Genomic DNA, 22,901 nt, shown 5'->3' with positions numbered 1-22,901 from the left:
GATTCCGTCGCATTCTATGTCCAGCTGAAAACCACTATAGTATTTAATTTTTCGGTAGGTAGCTCCAGAGGTTGCTACTCGTGTGTTTGCTGATGAAGTGAAGTAGAGAAATTAAAACCAAACCAAATGTGTTTTACTCTGTGGACTATGTTTTTGAGAAGATACTACAAACAACAAACTTTACTACATTTTATTCATACGGCCCCTTGTATTGACAGTAGTATTGTCTCGTGTAATGGCCGCATATAAATTTCATTTTATTAGTGAATACAGATAAATACAGATTTTTTATGCAAAGCAATACAGATTTTCTATGAAAATATCTGGCATCTCTGCGTGTACCTATCCCCGAAACGTCAGAATAATTTAATATTGTAATTTTCAAATGCTCTGTGCGAGATACTTTTTATAAATTTAATATTGTGAACAGAATAGTATCTAATCTTACAAAAAGTTCAAATATTGATGAAAATAACATAGATTGCTCAATTAAGTGAAAATCTCAATAAATTACAATGAGTCGTTGGGATAAAAAAACTGAAGGTACTACAAGTCGCAAGTGAAAAATTTCTTCTGGAGTACATTTCTCCTCTTCCTAAATATCCTTTGTCTTCATAAGTAGATGATCAATTTAAAGATAGTACATCTGGTTTTCTACTAACAGAAATATGTATATGTTAATTAATTTGTCTTTTATATCAGTTAAATATAAACGAATTACATTGAAACGTCGATATTTAATTTTGCCAGTTGTATTTGCCCCTTCAACTTTGCTACAGGACATTCGCGGTCACGTCGGGAGGATTTTTCTAGTCAAAACCAAAGTAGGTCCAGAAGTCGTTCATGTTCACCGGTTGAAAGAAGGCTACGTGAGTTGGACGAGGAGAGACAAAGGAAAGAAAAACAATTGCGAGAAGCTGTACCGAAACAGACTAGTTCTAGCTCCAGTGGAGACGACAGCGATGGTGAGAATGTTTGTCTAAAGACTACATATGGTTGCAAATGATTTTCTCTAAGAATATGAGATTTCTTTTTAAGGATCAAGCTCGGAAGAAAGTACACCAGCGCCAGTTGAAACTACCAAAATCGGATTTGATTTTAAGAAACCGACTGCAGATGCAACAAAACCTAGTTCTACGGCCATTTTTCAAATGCAAAAATCTAAACCAACAGCGATCCAAATGTCACTAAAAGCCGGTGCCAAAAAGGAAACACCGAAATTAATGAAACCAATAGCAAATGCATTTGCCGGAGACGATAGTGATGAAGAGCCTGAGGAAATGCCTGCCGAATGTCGTATGCGAATGCGAAACATCGGTCGTGAGACTCCAACTTCTTCCGGCCCCAACTCTTTTGGAAAAACTAAGCACGGTTTTTGCGACTCTAAAAAAATATTTGAAAAAAAGATGAACTCCTTGACTGACGGCTAAATTGTGGATCAGACGGAATAGAAAACCATTCCCCAAACCCTGATGCACATCGGATGAAATTTAGCTTCGATCTATGGATTTAATAATTAACTATTTCTATTTGAGTGTGTGTTCCCGGACAGGACAGCCAATTCATTTGGGTAAGAAAATTACCTAGGCTACTTATTGTACTTTAAAAGCAGTTGTTTTGACTAGACCATATCTGCACGATGAATGATCTTGGCGATTTCATATATATAGACCAATATAAAATAATATGTCTAAATTATTCGTGTCCGATAACCCTGCGTGACATATCAACTTGTCAATACGTCATTTGGAATCCTAAGTAAAGAAAATACGAAACTGAAAGAAAAATCTTGGGCAATATTTAAATAAAATAACCCATTTACAGTATGAGCCTTCACCCGAACCCCAATTCATTTTCTTCAACCCGATCCCCAACCCAAGCAAAAACAAAGTCCCGGTATTACATTCCTTCCGCGGAATTTGACCGTTCTGTTCTATCAGACTTCGCAGCCGATTCATTGCATGGCTAGTACTACGATCCTACTGACACTAAGAATCCTTCCAGGTCGGGGTTCGAATATATGACAACTGGGCTTGTAAGTAAGACCAGCGCCCTATGCATTGAACCACCAATCCGAGCCTGTCTGGTTAACTTTCGGTTAATTGAAAATGAATCCTTTAATGCAAATTCCTTATTCCAACCCGCACTCGTTTGAAAATTAAACATTAGGGTTAAAATACCCGAGATATCTAGTGCGTTGCGTTGTAACGATAGTCTTGGCGGATTGCACACTGATATCAGCATGTTTCCTACTAATTGAGTAATTGATACCATTCCAACTCAAACTGAATATCGCCCCATCTCCATCATTCATAGGGAAAGATAGGGATGAAAGGAAATGTTGATACTTCACCTACTTTCCGGAATGACGAAGATTCATCATTCTCTTCCATAGTTACCGCGTAGTTGTGTAGGTTTGAGGTCTAGGATTCGCTATACGATTCTGGTATAAGATAAATACGATCCTGGTATAAGATGAATTTAAACCCGATTAATGAACGTTATCACCCTCATTCTTGTTTACGTCCGTATCGTACCATACGACGAACAGGTACTTTCAAACGAATACGAATAAGCCATTCTTGTTTTCACTCGAATTAATTCGAACGCGACTCGTTTGCCACAAAATATTCAAATATCAGTAAACTTCTTCAAATAAATGCTGAGCCTTAATGAAATGAGTCCAATTATTGTGATTAACCATATGCGAAACTCTAGAATGTATGCAAGTTTAGCTTCAAAATTTCGTACGTAGTCCCATTCGCGTTTACAAACGAATAGACGAAATGCCGTGGTTTCGATCCGTCAGTTTAATGTTGCGAATCAACCGTTCGAATACATTGAAAAAAGTTTAACCGATTTAAAAAAAAAATATTTTCGTATCTAAAGGTGACTTGCAATCAAATCATAAATGTGTGTTTTGCATAGAACATTTAGAAAGCATAGCAGTCATCCACCCCGTTTCTGTATTTCGTTCGAATTAGATTGTTTCGATCGAATACGAAATTTGGTATTCTGTAGCCCGATCGAGTTCGAGTTTTTCATACAAAAGCATCACTCGATCGAATTAGAGAATGTAAATTTTTACATCCATTCGACAAAATACGATTCGATCGAAATACAGAATAGGGGTGATAGTAAAATGATGTTTTGTTTTTCTGGCGAGCCTTCGAATATATGCGCGGTTCCAAGCTTTGTGGATCAAATTTTACATCTAATAGGTACTCTATGGAAAACATGTTTCATTTTATATAAAATACATGATTTTACCAATCTAATAAGTATGTAGACTATCGAAAGCATGAAAAAATGCAAGAAAATGCTACATATTTTTCGCAGATACTACTCATCGGACTGCTATTTTAAGTGCTTTTTTACTTTGCACGAAGTTTAATTTGAAAATTTCACCATTTACCGACTTGAATAAAATTGGTTCTGAGTACGATATTTATTTATTATGTACCATTTGTCACTTCCTTGATGCTTGGAATCCCCTGCCTAGCGCAGGTACCGATCCTTCTTTTGCATTGGCATCGCGTTCGTACACATTTAAGTGAAAACAAGAATGGCTTTTTCGCATTCGTTCGAAAGTATGTGTTCGTCGTATAGTCGATACGGACGTAAACAAGCATTATGATACAAAATTAGCGAAAAAATGAGTCCAGTAACAAATGATATCAAAGATTTTTCATTACAACTCATTACTACAAGTCTGTACCAGAACTGATAGTTTAAAATTGGATGGGCGTTGTTTCTATGCATGTACGATGTTTAAAAGTGCGATCGATTCGAACGTAAACGGAAATACGAATTTGATATACTTTCGAACGTATGGCATACGACCGTAAACAAGAATGAGGGTGTATGTTTTGCAACAATCTCAATGGCCCATCGATCTATATGTCCTTCTCATACAATATTGCCGAATTTGCCTTTTTCTAGAAAATATGATTGCATACGGAACGAACCATTACATAACATATACTTTGAAGTGAAGAACACCAGAACAGAACACTTAAAAACTCACAACATGGTGTACTATGGAATACTTAGTATTACACTGAAGTTACTATTTTGGATTCAACAATGAACTTTCTTTCATTAAATCCAGCACACGGTAAACACTTTTATCACGATCAATATCATAAGTCTATATTTTGAACCATATTTTCACGTTCCCCTCTTTTCGTAAACAAGACATACGATTACATAACGAAGTACTTGAGTACCGAATTGTTCCTGTGCCTAAGTCCTACATACTACATCGAATTAAGCTAAGAGAAGACTCCGAACAAAGTGGGAGGGCTTCGTTGTCCCCTCTTGAGCTTCACTCGGAAGAACTGGTTCCATCTTGCTCTCTACTGTAGACTAATTACTGTTTACTGCTGATTCGTTTTTCTACACAGTCGATTCACTTTAGGCAGCTTCCTTAGCCAAACGTTCGGCTTTTTCGACGACTTCTTCAATCGGGCCAACCATGTAGAAAGCTACTTCAGGTAAGTGATCCAATTCTCCATTGAGAATTTTTGTGAATCCCTTGATGGTTTCCTCTAGTGGAACCAATTTACCGGCATGACCAGTGAAAACTTCAGCGACCTGGAAGGGTTGAGACAGGAAACGCTGGATCTTGCGAGCACGTGCAACAGTCAGCTTGTCTTCTTCAGACAATTCATCCATACCCAAAATAGCGATAATATCTTGGAGTGACTTGTAATCTTGCAAAATTTTCTGCACGCCACGAGCAATGTTGTAATGCTCGGCTCCAATGATATTTGGATCCATTATACGTGAGGTAGAATCAAGAGGATCCACAGCGGGGTAGATTCCCAATTCGGCAATAGCACGCGACAAGACAGTGGTGGCGTCCAAGTGAGCAAATGTGGTGGCTGGAGCAGGATCAGTCAAATCATCAGCCGGTACGTAGATAGCCTGTACCGAAGTAATGGATCCCTTCTTAGTGGTGGTGATGCGCTCCTGCATGCTACCCATGTCAGTGGCCAGAGTTGGTTGATAACCGACAGCAGATGGAATACGACCCAACAAAGCAGACACCTCTGAACCAGCTTGAGTGAAGCGGAAAATGTTGTCGATGAAAAGCAACACGTCTTGTCCTTCTTGATCACGGAAATATTCAGCAACTGTTAGTCCAGTCAATGCAACTCGAGCACGGGCACCGGGGGGCTCGTTCATTTGCCCGTAGACCAGGGCGACCTAGTAATAAAATAAAAGAATATATTTCACTTTACACTTATACCAATGATGATAGAGCTTTAAATTAAGATCGACTAAAGAAGTTTGATGACTGATTCTCACCTTGGAAGTCTTATCCTTCAGAGAGATTACACCGCCCTCAATCATCTCGTTGTACAAATCGTTACCTTCGCGAGTGCGTTCACCGACACCGGCAAACACGGAGTAACCACCATGAGCCTTGGCAACGTTGTTAATCAGTTCCATAATCAATACAGTTTTGCCGACCCCGGCTCCACCAAACAGACCAATCTTACCACCCTTGGCGTACGGCGCAAGTAGATCAACCACTTTAATTCCGGTAACCAAAATCTCCTGCTCAACGCTCATCTCTATAAATTCTGGAGCTTCGGCATGAATTGGAGCCGATAGGTTAGTATCGATAGGACCGCGCTCATCGATTGGTTCACCGATGACGTTGATGATACGACCAAGAGTTTCCGCTCCGACCGGAATTCTAATCGGAGAACCGGTATCCAAAACTCGTTGTCCACGCACCAGACCTTCCGTACCGTCCATGGCAATTGTGCGCACGGTGTTCTCACCGAGATGTTGCGCAACTTCCAGTACAAGCCGGGCGCTACGTCCTTGGACCTCCAGGGCATTCAGAATCGGCGGTAGATTGTCATCGAACTGAACGTCCACGACGGCACCAATAACGGCCACTACCTTACCTTGGGCACCGGCAGCTGCCTTTGCTGCTGCCTTCGCCGCAAAACCCCGAGCTAGGACCTGCTCGGCCCGAGCAGCTACGCCCATAAGCGATCTCATCGACGAAAACATATTTCACAGTTCTCGTGCTCTAACTCGTATCTTTTTTGGATCGTCAGCCTGGAAATAAACGATATATAAAATTTTCTACAAAAAATGCAATTATCTAACATGGAGGTGATTACGCAAACTTCTTCTATCTCACTCTTATGAGTTAGTTCAACGCCATCATACCCACTTACCCTTATGACATTCGGTCCAAAAATGAAGAAAACGCTTGCAGACTACACCGTTCGTGTTGAAGTGAGTTATTGCTGTGAATATGACAGCAAGAGAGAGTTCATGCAATTTTCAAGATGTCTACTTGAAGTAAAGAACAGAGGTGCCAACTATTTTTCAAAAATCTGTACATGGCAAAAAATCAATCTGTACAATATCTTAACTCGAAATATCCAAATTCTATTTAACAAAGAGACTAGTTTTGCGAGCAAAAAAAGACGCTCTACTTAGTTTAACCCTATGAAACCAAACACAAAAACTGAAAATCGGTATTCATCTGTATGAAAATTGAATTATCGGTATTTTAAAGCAGCCCTTACACGTGACAATATTATTGTCAATCCAAAGTATTGTCAATACCGTCAATCCAATTGACTTGCACGCTTAAAAATAGTTACTCAAAAATGAGTAAGATCTCACTCATCTACAGAAAAAGTGGAACAACTCTAATTTAGAGTAACTCCAAAGTTACTCAAATTTGAGTTCTTCCACTGGAAACGATATTTGGGTAAAATCTACTCATTTACTGAGTAATACTCAATTTGTACGTGTACCAAAAATAGAGTAACTATCACTCAAATTTTAAGTGAAATTTTATTTCACATATACCATATTTGCAAAAAAATTGCTCCTTTTCTGAGTGTATTGTATTAAAATATTAAGTAATTGAACTCAATACTATATCAAGTGGTGGTCGCTTTGAGTTGTGTGTCAATCGCAAATTAACATACATGTCAGTTATGCTCAGGCACCAATCATACACTTATTCCTCATAAATGACATTTGAGCATATTCGTTTCCATTCTAAAGCAAAACACGGAGTTTATCATTCCGATTTTTGCAGACACAACACCGTTTGTGTTAAGCGACTCACCCTCGAAACACGCGATCTCAATAACAAAAAATACAACCTGTTGCTACAAATGGTTATTACAACTTTTAGACTGATCTTGCGAATAGTGACAAAAAAACGAGTTCTTGCGTTAAACTCAAATTTAGAGTAGAAGTTACTCAATATCATTGATGATAACTACTCAATTTTTGACGTTTCCATGTATCATTTGAAAATGAGTAACTAGTACTCAAACTCTGAGTAACTTTTTCTAAGCGTGTGGTAACTTGAGTCCGCATTTTTCGAGAAAATCAAGCGTTTGAAGCTTCAAATATTGCAAATGAGAATTGGAATATTGAGAGATGAGTTCATTGCACATATTTGGCAGTTTCCTATCTGGAGAGAAAGTATTGTCGGATTGATGAGCAGTTTTTATTTTTTGACAATATTTTCGTCAATCCAATGAAGTTTCCATTACACGATCAAAAGTATTGTCAATACTCCTTGTATTGACAATAATATTGTCTCGTGCCCTTACACGAGAGAGAGCTTAAGAGAGCATATCTGTATTCCTGTATCGAATAAAAAAATCGGTATAGTTGGCAGCACTGGTATAGAAGCTGATTCTGGCTCAAACTGACAGCCAGATTAAAGGACTATTCACACTTCAGTTCCGTGACGGTTCAGTGAAAGTGCCTTCAGTGCGCCGTCAGTGTTCTTTTTTTGTCGGAACCCTTCCGTTCCTACACAGCAAATGCAGTGACATACACTCAGGCAAAAAATATCCGGAATTTCATATTGATTTCGTATGATTTTTAGCCACAAGAATATCGTAAGCAAATCATAAGACCGCCTTTGAAATCCCGAAAATAGGAATTCCAATAAAACGCCTTATGAAATTCATACGCAATTTTTAGGAACATTGTGCGAAATTTCTATGACAAACATAACATCTCTCATATATTGTGAAGTTCATAAGTTGTTCGTATGAAAACTATAATAGTGATAGATGAGATGTATATTGCAGAGGTATATTTTTCATATTTATCTTATGAAATTATGATTTTGGTGATTTTTGATGCATCATAAGATTTGCCTTATGATTTTCACTACTCAATTTGCTTGAGTGTACCGACTTCAGTGAAAATAAAAAAAATATCGGTGACGACGAATTTCAGTTTGTCGGACGGACGCTACACTGAACCGGCACTGTGCTGGACAGGTGTGAATGCGCGCATAGAAAACGAATGGAATAATATCAGTATCCACACTCAAGCAAATTGAGTAGTAAAAATCATAAGGCAAATCTTATGATGCATCAAAAATCACCAAAATCATAATTTCATAAGATTAATATGAACAATATACCTCTGCAACATACATCTCATCTATCACTATAATAGTTTTCATACGAACAACATATGAACTCCACAATATATGAGAGAAGTTATGTTTGTTATAGAAATTTCGCACAATATTCCTAAAAAGTTCGTATGAATTTCATAAGGCGTTTTATTGGAATTCCAATTTTCGTGATTTCATAAGGCGGCCTTATGATTCGCTTACGATATTCTTGTGGCTAAAAACCATACGAAATCATTATGAAATTCCATATATTTTTTGCCTGAGTGCATGCACAGTATCGTGCCGGTACTGAACCGGACCGGGTATGTGTGAATAGTCCTTAACAATGAAGAGCTAAATCCATTCAAGATTCGCGACAACCCCAATTGGCAACGCTGGACGCTAACCAGAGATGCCATTTTCACAGATTTATTAGTAACACAGAAAATAGATATACAGACTCGAGCGAAATTTTCGAAAATCTGTAATAATTTCAAATTTGCTATACGTTGCCACCTACACGACTGTTTGCCACGATCTTTTGAAACACGTCGTTCCGGTAAGATAACAAAATTGTCTTGTCTATAACAGAAACTTTACAGCTACGAATAAAACATTTCTCACTCTGCTTCCACAAGTCAAAGATATCAGACACTCAAATAATTATTCACGTTGGAGTTACGTGAAGGATCACCTTTAAAAAGTTTCAAACACCAAATTGAATATTTTACGAGATGAATATGAATGTTATACAAACATCCACTAAAATGAATGTAACTATCACATACTATTTACGTGTTAAAAATAATTATAAAATCGCATCGATTCTGTTCGAGTATTACAAATCGAAACGATAAGTATCAAGAACAACGATAAATCTTCTTTTCCTTTCAACCGATCTTTTCGCTCTTCAAAATTCATATGAAAACATGTCTAATTTCTAATGGCCTATTTCGAAATTAAAAAGATTATATTTTCGAAATATTGAGAATTTTAATTTAGATTGTGATTTATCTGATTGCAAACTTTTAGGAAAATATATCGATGGTTTCAATATCGGTGATTCCAGCATAAAGTAATTAAACATGTCATAAAGAATAGTAGTATTTGCAATATTTGTATCAAATGAGGTAAAACAGTGTCAATGATACATTTTCGGCCATTTAACATTGCTTAAACATTATTTAGAAGAAATAATTAACATAAAGAGAACCCGAAAACATCTTATGTTTACAATTTTAGATCTGCTTCACAAATAAATTTAACAAAAAAAACTTTATTTGCCTATATTGTAAAAAACGACACATCTGTTCCAGTATTAAAATTATATAATTTGTGAATAAGATTATACTATTTTATATATTGTTACTATTTCTGATAAGGTCTATAAAATACTCTGGTTATTTTAATGCAGTTCTTCAATTCCCAAATACTTATAAGATCTAATTCTGCCGCCCAGTACTAATTTCATAAATTGAAGAAAGTACATTTTAACTTGTTACATTTAATCATCATTAATTAGAATTGTAATGAGTAGTAAATATACATATTATTATGACCTAACAATCTTTTTTAAGATCCTTCAATCGATAACAGTATCCACTAAAACGCTGATAATTTCTGAAACACAACCTGCTGATTACCCGAGACTTTTTAGAATATTTGAAAATGAAGGCTTTGTATAACATTCGAAAATGAACCGTCGCAATAAATTATGGGATTTCGTTGATAATATAACAGATCGGCTGAAAAGTTCGTATCGTTTCTATGAGAGGGCGCCACTAGAATTAAATCCATACCATTTTCAGTTAGTACCAACCTTCAAAAGATACGTGTATAAATTTGACAGCTGTCTGATTATTAGTTTGTGAGATATTGCATTTTGAGTGAAGCTACTTTTGTTATTGTGAAAAAAATGGAAAAAAAGGAATTTTATGACACACTACTTTTTTATGAAAAAAGTGCCGCCGATACCAAATAATGGCTTGATGAGTGTTATCCAGACTCTGCACCGGGCGAAGCAACAATTCGTAAGTGGTTTGCAAAATTTCGTACTGGTCATATGAGCACCGAAGACGATGAACGCAATGGACGTCCAAAAGAGGCTGTTACCGAAGAAAACGTGAAAAAATCCACAAAATGATTTTCAATGACCGTAAAGTGAAGTTGATCGAGATAGCTGACACCCTAAAGATATCAAAGGAACGTGTTGAACATATTATTCACGAATATTTGGATATGAGAAAGCTTTGTGCAAAATGGGTGCCGCGTGAGCTCACAATCGATCAAAAACAACAACGAATTGATGATTCTGAGCAGTGTTTGGACCTGTTATATCGAAATAAAACCGATTTTTTCGTCGATATATAACAATGGACTCCACTCCGGAGTCCAATCAACAGTTAGCTGAGTGGACTGCACGCGATGAACCGAACCCAAAACGTGGAAAGACTCAACAATCGGCCGGTAAGGTTATGGCATCTGTATTTTGGGATTCGCATGGTATAATTCTCATCGACTACCTTGAAAAGGGAAAAACCATCAACAGTGACTATTATAGCGTTTGAAGGAGGAAATTTAAAAAAAAACGGCCTCATTTGAAAAAGAAAAAAGTTTTGTTTCATCAAGACAATGCACCGTGTCACAAGTCGATGAAAACCATGCTGAAATTGAACGAATTGGGCTTCGAATTGCTTCCTCATCCACCGTATTCTCCAGATTTGGCCCCCAGTGACTTTTTCCTGTTCTCAGACCTCAAGAGAATGCTCGCTGGTAAAAAAGTTAGAAGCAATGAAGAGGTAATCGCTGAAACTGAGGCCTATTTTGAGGCAAACGACAAATCGTACTACAAAAATGGTATCGAAAAGTTGTAAGATCGCTATAATCGCTGTATCGCCTCTGATGGCAATTATGTTGAATAATAAAAACGAATTTTGGCAAAAAAATGTGTGTTTCTATTAAACGATACGAACTTTTCAGCCGAACTGTTATTTATCTTTTCTAGCTATTTTTGAAGGCGACAAATTTTTTTTCTCAATGTTGTTCAGAAAAATTGCTTCTCAGGTAGGTGAAACAGATTATTGGTTTCTGGTATATACATAGCTGTAATATTCTTTCACACGGAATGTTTGAAAAGTTCAATATCGGGCCCGATGTGAAATGAACCTGTAGTCATCTATGCTACTTTTGATTGTGTTGGTAATTTTCACCCGAAATTAAATGACGGCAGGCCAGAAGCAAGTAAATAACTTAACAAAACATGGATTCGATTTTGCGTTGCAGGTTGAGAAGTAGGCACAATTCTGTATTTAGTTTTGGCAATACGTTTTAAATCTGTATCCTGCATGAAATACGCATGGACGTATACAAATCAGTACATTACAGATAATTATGTATGAATGACAACTCTGTTGGTAAATCAAAAAATAAACACACTCTAGATGACAGACTGGATGTTTTTGATTGGGTAACGTGGCGACATCATGACATATGCGAGTACTGTCCCAATTGAAGGTATATTTAAAATGACCCAATTTGAGTGTCATGTCTGTTAGTCTGTGGTTTTACATGCATCAGACCACGGAAAAGACACCGTTTTAAAAAATTTCGATGTATTAGATGGACGTCGGTTTACAATTTTCTGGTTTCAAAAGCAATTACCTAATCGTGAAATTATATATAGGGATATATTTCATCAAAAATTGGCAGTGCAATAGATGCATTCGCTGCGATAAAATCAAGAAAGATCCATTTATAAATTTATGTGTTATTGAATATGTAAACTATATAAAGAAATAGAATAGTTTGTTCGTTTTCATTGTGTTTGTTAACACAAAATGTAAGTGTTTATCCTTTGCCTCGAGCGCCTGATACGCTCACTACGGCTCTGAATCTGATGATGAGTTTTCCATTTATACTGGTGCATTATTTTTATTTCGCATAGATGGCTGAGATATGACCTTTTAAAATTGGTCTGGGGTAGTGTTTTGTTGAAAGCGAGATATGTAAATTTGATCATAATTTTTTGTGAGCAAAACCTCTAAGCTGGTAACCAAGAAAAATGTAAACGACATTGTTAGCTACAGCATTGCCGACGACACGACCAGGCACTCCGAGGAAAAATCTGAACAAAAAGTGTTCGTGAGTGGTTTACCGCCAGTTACCATAAATATGGCGACCCCTCGATAATCATGGAAATAATCTTCTTAAGCAACACTGTTTAAGTTGCTATGAACTAGTAACCAAGGAACGTTATAATAAATAAAAAAAAATCATTTGAGAAAGTTGTGAAACTTTTATATAAATTTAAATTTTTTTTCAACGTTCTTTTTAGATTTGCGCCGATTACAATAGTACATTAATCAAATCTGATACTAGAAGTAGTGTCGCAAGGCGTCATCCTATATCATCCACAGCTACCCATTAGCTCTATCTGCAGTGTAGTCATCTAACTCATCCATGATGATGGTCTTTCTTTTTAGAAATATCCAATCGAGTTTCCGAAACATCACTTTTGCTTAACATACTGTCAACCAACCCGAAAGTTAGTACCAGTCTTTACGAAATGAAAATGAGACTTCTTTGTTAAATTGTATCAGACACTCTTTACACTCGACAACTTCAACAAGTTCCAGCAGCTTTATGGTAGACCAGAGTTACAGTCTGTTTTCTATTTGAGACACAAAAAATCAGATTATTTGAAGGAGACCTGTTTGGCTTTCGATGTGCACTTCAAAACCTATAATTTTGATCAGATCTAATATACCGAAAAATTTGATTCCCGTGCTGTTTAAGTGCCTTTCATATTCATCGAAGTATACACGCACTTTGCGAAGACCTCAAATCACTGAGAGTAGAAGTAGAGGAGTTTCCAAAATATGACAGCGCATTGTTTCACAACATGTATGCTGATTAGCAACGAGGGTTGAACGATTTGGAACAAGGGGCGAATTGAAATGGTTTTACTTTAGAAAGTCATTAGAAAATAACAAATATGCTTTCAATACTAAATTCTGATGATCGGACTGATAAAAAGTTTCGCAATGAGGGATTATATGACTGCAAAACTTTACACCATTTAAAAACTCATTTACATAGCAGATAGTCATTATAGATCTAAGTATGGTTACGTTGAACTATTTAACAAACATCCATGAATATTGAATTGTCTGGAAGTCATTTTTTATATGTTCGAGCACCAGCCAACCTTAACGAAGACCTCTATCCAATTAAACTGAATGATAGTTCCACTCGGGGCAGTTTGTTTTGTTTACATTTCCCAAGTCTCCAATATGCAGTAACCAAGGCTATGGTAACTGTTATTTAAAATCAATAATCTATCAACTTGTGTTGCCAGTTTCAATAGTTTTTCAGGCGATTTCGTTTTGACATTACCAGTTACTGAGGGCATATTCAGGAGTGTTCTAGTTCTAGATGCATAATTTATGTCAGTTTTAGAATTTAAATCTAGAAATTATTACAAAATAAACTGGCAGCCCTAGCAGCGTTTTATCTGTGTTTCAAATATAGTGATTTTCACTGTCGGCTAGAAAAGATTGCGATGCGATGAGATTGCGACAAAATGCCTCAAAGATAGCGAAACTGTCATTCCCATCGATTCAACCCCTTCGAGACCACAAGCCAGAAAAAAATATTTTTTAAATTGACCGTTACAATGACTAATTTTTTATTTATTATTAAGAAAACTTCAGTCATAATGAATTCATATTGATAATGCGTATGTGGCAGATTACGGCTACAACTTGCACGGATTTTTTAAGCGTGTGCTCTTTATTTGACATAATGTACGATTCAGACGATCCGCCTCCTTCCGTCACCGTCACCAGAACGACAGCTTCCGTCAAAATTAGTTTAATACTTTCTTTACCGGAACGTTCACACGCTCCGTCTGTCAAGATGTTCCGTGACGGTGACGTTACGTGTGAATGGCTCCATAAGAATGCATGTAATTAATGTTGACGGTGCCGGTGACGGAGATTGACTGTGACAAAAGAAGACGGATCGTCTGAATAGTACATAATGGTTATTTTGTGCTTAGTATGTTTCGTTTTCATTTATATTTTGTATTAATCGACGCCTTGGTTTTCAAAACCTCGTGCTTTATTCGATTGTGCTATTTGTCTACTCTAAAAAGTTGGTCGTCTTTGACAGATATACATTTGTTGATGCTTTCGATGAACAATGAAGTAACAATTGTCGCTAAGGAATTTTACCAGTTGAAAATGCAATTGGCCTCAATCCAACAGCCGATTAATTTTTCTTTTGGCTCTAATGCTAGTTAATTTCAATACAACAGACAGCGAAGAGGTTAAAACAACTGTCCAATTTTCTGGCAGCGATGCCAGGTGAAATTTTAGGCGTCTGCGTATTAGAAATGGTCCTATGCGACCTCAATATTTAGAAAAAACCAAACGAAAACCCTACATAAATAGCAAAAGTCATTAAAATGGACGAAAGTTTATAAAAATTTCGAAAATCTGCAAAAAAGTCGGCTTAATTGCAAAGTCTGCTAACAAACGAAATTGCAAATTTACATACCAATCTGCAAACCTGGCATCAGTGGTTCTGACGCTCATTATTTCGCTATCCTGCGACGATTCCGTCGCATTCTATGTCCAGCTGAAAACCACTATATAGAAAAAATAGAACGGCAATGTATACCAGTTTTAAATTTGACAGTAGAACCGACGACACGACCAGACACTCCGAAGCAAAATTGGAATAAAAAGTGTTCGTGAGCGATTTACCGCCAGTTATCGAATATTGAAAGACCCCTAGGTAATAATAAAAATATATTTTACAAGCATCACTGCTGTGGTTGCTACGAAATAGTCGCCATGCACGGCATAATAAACAAACAGGTAATACTTTAAAAGATGTATTATAAGTAAAACACTTTAACATATATCAAGTTAGGCTAAAATATATTCATTGTAGGAATGTACCAGTTATTATGGAGATAACACTATGAGGATGTGATGGTGATCTATCAAAATGGAACATATCCGCCTATATTTACCACTGAATTTTTCTGAAACATTTTCTACGTATCTTTCAACAATATTTGAATGATAGGATAATGTCCCTGTCAAGCCGCCCACTGACTGTCTCTGCTTCTACAGGCGTTTAAAAAGAGATTCATTATAAGAATCAAGCACCATCTGCCTAATGATAATCGGTAGCAAAACAAATTTTCTCACGACCAACAAAGCACGCTCAAGAACTATTTACTTACAACACGACTTGCTGTAATACGAGCACAATAAATATAGATTTCATCATTCTACATTTTTATTTATTCCGGACGTTTGAAATATGATTTACTAATAAACCGGTAAATGTTAGCGCAGATTAAAGTTGATTGAAATTGTAATCACAGCATGTTTCACCGGTTCCTTAATCATTTATTTATTGTTGAATTTTTATATAAATTAAATATTGATGAAGCCATTTGAAATTCGTGAAATCTGATTAGAAATGTACAAGAATTTGGATCGAAAAACATTCGAAATATAAATAATTTAAGCTGTTTTAGTACATTTGCATTAAAAGTAAAAAAAATAACGATCGGGACTTTTCACCGAATTTCGAAATTGCAGCACATCACCAACATTCGGGGTCATACACGTTCATCTGAGTGCCTCAATGGGTTGCAGACCATTCTGGTCTCACGATGAAATTTTCTTCACTCTAGCTAGTCCGCTAGCTGTGAAAAGATAAACAATGGTAACTAGGGTTACTGTAACTGTTATTTCGAAAACAACAATTTCTCAGACCGCGTTGCCAATTTCAAACATTTTTCATAAGATCTCATTTTGACATTACCAGTTACTGAGGGGTAGGTCGATTTACGATACAGTTTTAAAAGCGAGTGGCAGGTCGTGTCGTCGGTAGAACTGTTCGAAAAAATAAAACTAAAACGGATTGCTGGGGATACGTTTGTTTCAGTTTCATTTACATTATAGACCACCCATACGAATCTTGCAGCTGCTGAATTTGCTCTGAGGGGTAGTTAAATTTGCGATAAGCGGCCCTTACACGAGACAATATTATTGTCAATACAAGGAGTATTGACAATACTTTTGATCGTGTAATGGAAACGTCATTGGATTGACGAAAATATTGTCAAAAAATCAAAACTGCTAATCAATACTACAATACTTTCTCTCCAGAGAGGAAACAGTTAAATATGTACAATGACCTCTTCTCTCAATATTTCGATATTCAGTTGCAATATTTAAAACTCCAAACGCTTGATTTTTTCGAAAAACGTGGACTCAAGTTACCAAACCAATTGGATTGACGGTATTGACAATACTTTGGATTGACAATAATATTGTCACGTGTAAGGGCCGCTATACAGTTTCGATAGACGAGTGGCAGGTCGTGTCGTCGGCATTACTAAACGACTACTTTCTCCCGAAAACCATTTCCCAGAAAATAAAGCAACGAAGTATTTTCCCCAGAATGTACCGTTTTCCAGAAAATCATATTCACGAAAGTACTGATTAGTAGAAAGGGCATACAACAGAACGTATAATTCCCCAGAATGCCATCTCCTAGCAAATACCTAGAAACTGTTAGAAACAACATAGGAACAGATGTTTTACCAGCATCTAGCAGATTCAGGCGCGTACACTTGAGGGGGTTTTGTGGGTACAAGCACCTCCCCCCTCCTCAGCAAAACTCAAGAAATTATTAGGGGATACAGGGGCTAGACCGGACAGCTTAAATATCTTATAAACCTGCTATTATTTTGATTCATAGATTGACTTTGTATTGTTTGCATATGACGCGGTATAGATGATTTGGGTAAAAACCCAGTTTTAATGGATGTTTTTTTTTCTATTTTTAAAAAGTGCCCCGGTCGCCCCTATATTATGAAAACATTCCCCGAAATTTTTTCCTGGATACGCGCCTGACTAGAATGAACCAGTCCAACGAAAATAATTTTCCATAAAATTTCAGGAATGTTCATTAACTGTAATTTCCAAGCAACTATGCTTATTTCAAGCTTTGTAAGTCTGAAAAAGAGGGTACTAAGAATAACGAGTTTAATAAAAAATAATCAAATTATATAACGGGTATTAAATCATTTAGCTCTATTAATTTAATTTCAAACATAACTTCTTTAAATTGGGTATTTGTTTTCGCATGTTACATAGTAACAAGCTAACCTTTCGTCGTTACTTCGATCTATTGTACGTGTACTAACAATAGATCGTTTGGAAACATTGTTCAATTTACTTATCATCTTACTTTGAATCTTCAAGTGATAAAGGGTAGTAAATAGCACAATCATTTGAAATAAGTATCTCATTTAATGCTAACACAATATTCTGTTCGTCATAGATGATTCAAGTCGAGACGGCCGAAGGCCGCGAGTGCGCCGGCGACCCGCCGTCGGAAGCGCCGGCCACTGCGGGGGGCAATGGGATTTTGATATTTTGTAGTTTTTTCAACTACTCATTTAAAAAAAAATTTCTGGGTTCAGCCGCAATGTACATACATTGAATGATTAAATCATTTTGTCGTTTTGAAAATTTCATGCTATGTTTTAAGATTATGCGGCTTAGAATCAATTCTCTTAGACAATGCATTAAGCAGAAAAACTAAATTTCTCTTCTGAGCCCCATTTCACCACAATTTTACTACTTACGGTTTTTTCGGAACTAGAGACTAATGACACAAACATCTATCGAATCGTATTGATAGTCCGATGTTGTATTTCAATCGAATATTAGATTGGCATTGTGTATTTCGAATATTGTTTGTTGTTTAAAAAAATCGAACTCGATCGAAATACATAATCAAATTTTACATTCGTTCGTAAATTGACTTCGAAATTTTCTGCATGAAGATATTTTCCCGATTTCTACAAAATGAGTCAAACATACATACATACATCTTTCATACAAAATATATAAAATTTTTTTAATCAAACCAACAAAAATGCGTTTTGCGATCGCCTCACGACCAAAGGCCTAGCTTCAAATGCCAGTTTTTCTTTGGCTACTTTCTCTTTACGCGAATTACCAGACTGATTGTATATTTGAAGCTGAACTCTTCGCATAAGTTCCAAGTCAAAACAACAAACTTTCGATTGACATTGAAAACTTCAATGACTTCGTAATAATCGAAGAAGAAAGTAACCAAATAGATTCTCTTATTTGCAATTAAACCCTTTTGTCGTGGGACTATCGATTTGATTTGTCATCAAGACTATTGTATTGGGAAACAACAAGGGTATATTTTGTTATAGATTCCGATCTATTTTCTCATTTTCTTCTCAGCTTCTGACAAAATCCAATATGCTTAATCCGCACTACACCTTCGCAGCACAATATCATATCTATCAAAGAGAAGAGATATCGCCACACAAGAGTTGCGGTTAGTATCAACCACCTTACTTGCGTTGAGCATTCGATTGCCGGTTCATATCCTTCGGGAAAGCTCGCTGCGGTGGTGTACGGATTCGTCGGGCTTCTTTCGATCTATTACGCACCACCTTCGAGTGAATTGCGCACGACACACAGTAGTGCAATTTAGCGTACAGTTTGGGTAACACATAAGCTGGAAAGAAACATATGACAATATATGAGTCTTCGACATATAATGTATTAAAATTGAATTAAATTGCGATTTACATGTCAGATAGCAAATATTTAAACTATATATCATGCCATATAATCAGTGGTGTTTATTCATCACGATAGTTCCCTGAATCAATTAACTTTTAACGAAGTTTCAATCCCATATAGCCGTTCTGATAATCAATGTTGATCCGAAGTCAACATAAACAGATGTAATATGTTTACTTACCGCTGTATACTGATGCGTCTGAAATATCCCGAACAGCAGCAGCCTCGACAATGTTCCGGATCACGAACTTCTTAATTGCCTTATCCTTTGGAACGCAACGGGCACAGTTTGTACAACGAACAGCCTTTACATGACCTCTGTTGTGCTTACAACGTCCTCCGTTACGCCTTTTCTTAGTCTAGAATAATAAAATGAATTAATGGAGAAACATTTACTATTTACATTCGAACGCCATGTTTAAACGCATGTCGGAACACAAGCAATCTAAGCACAGTGCAAATCAAACAAATTGAAATTTCTAGAAACTAAATGTTTAAAGAGATTAACTTCACTGGAAAATATAATCCCAGTACTTTTGAATGATTTTAGAAATATTTTCAGAAACCGTTAATCGTGACCTAATATGAAAAATAAAGTTTTCGTTGGACTTACCATTTTGGTGACAGATTATTGAAAGAACCACGGAAGTAGAGAAAGATAAATGAACGTTCACACTGGTAAAAATTCTATTTGACATTTCTTTGGTCGATTTTCTTTCGCTGTTCATCGATCGGCAAACAAAACTTTACATTAAGTCTCGGCTACACTGTTCCATACACTCAGGGATGCCAAGTGCTAAAAAATAAAAACTCCTTCCCGAAGAAAAAGTCTGGCAAAATCTAGCATCATTAGTAAATTCACATATAACAGATGTACAGGTTCACATATGAAATGTGTGTAAAATTTGCTCAATCAGCGTGGCGAACACTTGCAGCTTGCACCACGATGGGCACGAGGTATGACTACGGTATTGGTGCCGCTTTCACATGAGCCACAATCTTGGGTGCAACATTCACTTCACGCTAGATTTTCGTTTTGTGGTTGGTTAAAATGGCAATTTTATTATTGTTTTATTCTGATCGAATTCTTGTGTGATTTATGCGACACAGGAATAAATTTGTCTTTAACACTTAGGGAAATCGTGTGATAAGTGTGAAAATTGTTATAGTTTGAATATTTATGTAACAGACAGGAGGATTTTGATATCGTTCCGGAAAGTAGTGGAACGTTTTGAAAGATTGCGGCGAATAGTCGAGTAGGTGGCGGTAGTGTTTCCAACGTATAGCAAATTTGAAATTTACACAGGATTTTGAATAATTTAGTTCGAGCCTGTATATCTGTTATGTGTGGTAAATTATAATCTTGTGCATAGTAACTGGAAACTTCACACAGGCGTAAAGTTTATCTCTACTTCAGCGAAACTTTGTAATTATGCTGTAGCGACATGTCTTTATAGACGTTTATTTTTGTTTTTTTCTACTAATTTGAGGGTTTTGAACCATTTGTTCCGAGTTTATTCAAATTAAACTGAAAAATCTGACATTGAATATGCAGAAAACTACTGCTCCAAACAAACCAATCTTCGGGATGGTACGCGTGCGTCATTGAGGCGACATCTTAATATGCTCACTCGACGACAGAACAAATTCATCATTGCTGGGGACCTGAACGCACGGCATGAGCTGTGGGGAAACAAAAGACATAATCGAAATGGATTCGTGCTTGCCGACTAACTTATTTATATTCATTTGCCACTAGATACTCAGATGGAAATCAATGCGGCCCTATCATCTTTCCAGCATTCAATTACAGTCGCTCGTGATAGGACGGTTTTAGTACAACATATGCCGAGTTCCTCATTTCAAATTGACAGTGTCACCAAGAAACTCACCCGACTTTGAAACATCTACCGGATGTTTCGAAGTCGGGTTTAGATGTTATCAACGAAATGGCATCCTAGATAAAAAGACCTTTTACAAAAACTTAACTAAGATAATTCAGGAAAGGATAACTAAACTTCGCATCAGGAAATTCCAGCAAAAGCTTCGACAAATTCTCTCATATTCAAAGCCCTTCTGATCCTTAACGAAGGTGCTTGAGAAAAAACCGAAGCCTATACCTCCTCTGATTTCACCCTAGGACGCAGCTGAAGGAATACCTTTAATCACACCAGTAGAGAAGGCAAATGCGCTACGCCAGCAGTTTGTCTTCTCACTATTTAGGACTCAACGTTGTTAGTCTTTACGAAAGTGCCGTTGCTGATAGCGTAGCTGAGGTTGACCAATCAGACAGCTTGGTTCCGGAGGAAAGTAGATTTACTGCGAATGAACTGATGGCTATTGTGAAAAATCTAAAAATATGATGGCCCCCGGATCCACCATCCACCAACTCACAAGGGTTAACAACGTCATTCAGCAAAACAATTCAGTACCCCAAACGACTGTCATGGCAATATTGGATGTTGAGAAGGCATTCGACAATGTGTGGCACGATGGCCTGGTGTTTAAACTGCATCGTTATAGTTTTCCGATGTATCTTATTCAAATTATCGAAAATTATCTTGCATTCCAAGATTGTTTGAAAATTTCACTTTTAGAAAGATTTACTATTCCTGCTGGTGTACCCCAAGAAAGTATCCTATAGGTCCCATCCTATGCTCTGAGCTACAGACAGGTCTGGACGCTCTAACTGAATATTTTACAAGCTGGAAAATTGTGATCAATGCAGCAAAAACTCTAGTCATATTGTTTCCACATTCAAGATCTCCGAAACCTGTCCCATCAGACGAATGCCGAATACGATTCGGTATGAGGTCATCCAATGGTCCGACAAAGTTATCTATCTAGATTTCACCTTTAACAGACATCTGATATTCAGGTCACATGTGCAAGGACCTCGTTGTTTTCGGCCGAGCGGCGGCGGGAGGAAAATACCGAAGGAGGATGTTTCTTTCTATTCTATACGAAAAATCGTAACACTCTTTGTCAATAACCCGTTTTTGCCTTTCTCATATAGAAAGGTTATGCAATCACTGTGAAAACCGACTTTTGAACCGAGGCCCGGAGGGCCGAGTGTCATATACCATTCGACTCAGTTCGTCGAGTACGCAAAATGTCTGTGTGCGTATGTGTGTATGTGTGTATGTAACGTTTTTTTGCACTAACTTTTCTCGGAGATGGCTGAACCGATTTTCACAAACTTAGATTCAAATGAAAGGTCTTGTGGTCCCATACAAAATTCCTGAATATTATTTGGATCCGACTTCCGGTTCCGGAATTATGGGGTAAAATGTGCAAAAAATTGTGAAAATAAGTGCACTAACTTTTCTCAGAGATGGCTGAATCGATTTTCACAAACTTAGATTCAAATGAAAGGTCTTGAGGTCCCATACAAAATTCCTGAATATTATTTGGATCCGACTTCCGGTTCGAGAGTTATGGGGTAAAATGTGCAACAAAAAGAAAATATGTGATTTAACTTTTCTCATAGATGGCGCGACCGATTTCCACAAACTTAGGTTCAAATGAAAGGTCCTGTGGTCCCATGCGTTATTCCTGAATTTCATGCGGATCCGACTTCCGGATCCGGAAATATAGGGTAAAGTGTGTTGAAAATTGTACACCACCACAGAAAATGGGTAAAAACCCTAAAAAAATTTCTAAATCGACCTCAAATCTTTTCCAATTTGATGGTTTTTATCAGTAGACGGTCAAACAAACCGATTTCGGTTATTCTTTTAAGAATAGAAGAAATTTTTTTTGCCTTTCTCAAAGGTTATGCAATCACTGTGAAAACCGACGTTTGAACCGAGGCCCGGAGGGCC

General features: G+C 37.0%; 3 protein-coding genes and 1 long non-coding RNA gene across 4 annotated transcripts; 2 read left to right on the top strand and 2 right to left on the bottom strand.

The window, feature by feature from the left end:
• The first annotated feature begins 340 nt into the window (after positions 1 to 340).
• Positions 341 to 1,685, top strand: LOC131437992 (PEST proteolytic signal-containing nuclear protein-like). The gene is made up of 3 exons (XM_058607721.1): positions 341 to 543; positions 780 to 965; positions 1,039 to 1,685. Exons 1-3 carry the CDS (start codon positions 516 to 518, stop codon positions 1,428 to 1,430), a joined length of 606 nt encoding a protein of 201 aa, XP_058463704.1. The 5' UTR covers positions 341 to 515; the 3' UTR covers positions 1,431 to 1,685.
• A 2,440-nt stretch (positions 1,686 to 4,125) lies between these two features.
• Positions 4,126 to 6,338, bottom strand: LOC131435635 (ATP synthase subunit beta, mitochondrial-like). The gene is made up of 3 exons (XM_058603730.1): positions 6,204 to 6,338; positions 5,314 to 6,081; positions 4,126 to 5,211 (listed from the first exon to the last, which is right to left on the bottom strand). The coding sequence occupies exons 2-3, from the start codon at positions 6,031 to 6,033 to the stop codon at positions 4,417 to 4,419; spliced, it is 1,515 nt and encodes a 504-aa protein (XP_058459713.1). The 5' UTR covers positions 6,034 to 6,081; positions 6,204 to 6,338; the 3' UTR covers positions 4,126 to 4,416.
• An 8,505-nt stretch (positions 6,339 to 14,843) lies between these two features.
• Positions 14,844 to 15,719, top strand: LOC131436985 (uncharacterized). The gene is made up of 2 exons (XR_009230683.1): positions 14,844 to 15,297; positions 15,374 to 15,719. It is a non-coding gene; the product is annotated as an uncharacterized LOC131436985 (long non-coding RNA).
• A 2,966-nt stretch (positions 15,720 to 18,685) lies between these two features.
• On the bottom strand, positions 18,686 to 19,768 carry LOC131438153 (small ribosomal subunit protein eS26). The gene is made up of 3 exons (XM_058607984.1): positions 19,691 to 19,768; positions 19,259 to 19,436; positions 18,686 to 19,009 (listed from the first exon to the last, which is right to left on the bottom strand). Exons 1-3 carry the CDS (start codon positions 19,691 to 19,693, stop codon positions 18,843 to 18,845), a joined length of 348 nt encoding a protein of 115 aa, XP_058463967.1. The 5' UTR covers positions 19,694 to 19,768; the 3' UTR covers positions 18,686 to 18,842.
• Between the last annotated feature and the right edge of the window lie 3,133 nt (positions 19,769 to 22,901).

Source organism: Malaya genurostris, chromosome 3 (assembly GCF_030247185.1).
Source record: "Malaya genurostris strain Urasoe2022 chromosome 3, Malgen_1.1, whole genome shotgun sequence".
NCBI lineage: Eukaryota > Metazoa > Arthropoda > Insecta > Diptera > Culicidae > Malaya > Malaya genurostris.
This window is presented reverse-complemented; position numbering and strand designations above follow the sequence as displayed.

Bases quoted from the DNA above. Each gene is read 5' to 3' on its own strand.
- LOC131437992 (XM_058607721.1), top strand. From the start codon at position 516: ATGAGTCGTTGGGATAAAAAAACTGAAG. The intron at 544-779 runs GTACTACAAGTC...ACTTTGCTACAG, and splicing joins TTGGGATAAAAAAACTGAAG to GACATTCGCGGTCACGTCGG. The intron at 966-1,038 runs GTGAGAATGTTT...TTTCTTTTTAAG, and splicing joins CAGTGGAGACGACAGCGATG to GATCAAGCTCGGAAGAAAGT.
- LOC131435635 (XM_058603730.1), bottom strand. From the start codon at position 6,033: ATGTTTTCGTCGATGAGATCGCTTATGGGCGTAGCTGCTCGGGCCGAG. The intron at 5,212-5,313 runs GTGAGAATCAGT...TTTTATTACTAG, and splicing joins TGAAGGATAAGACTTCCAAG to GTCGCCCTGGTCTACGGGCA.
- LOC131438153 (XM_058607984.1), bottom strand. The intron at 19,010-19,258 runs GTAAGTAAACAT...GTTTCTTTCCAG, and splicing joins AGACGCATCAGTATACAGCG to CTTATGTGTTACCCAAACTG.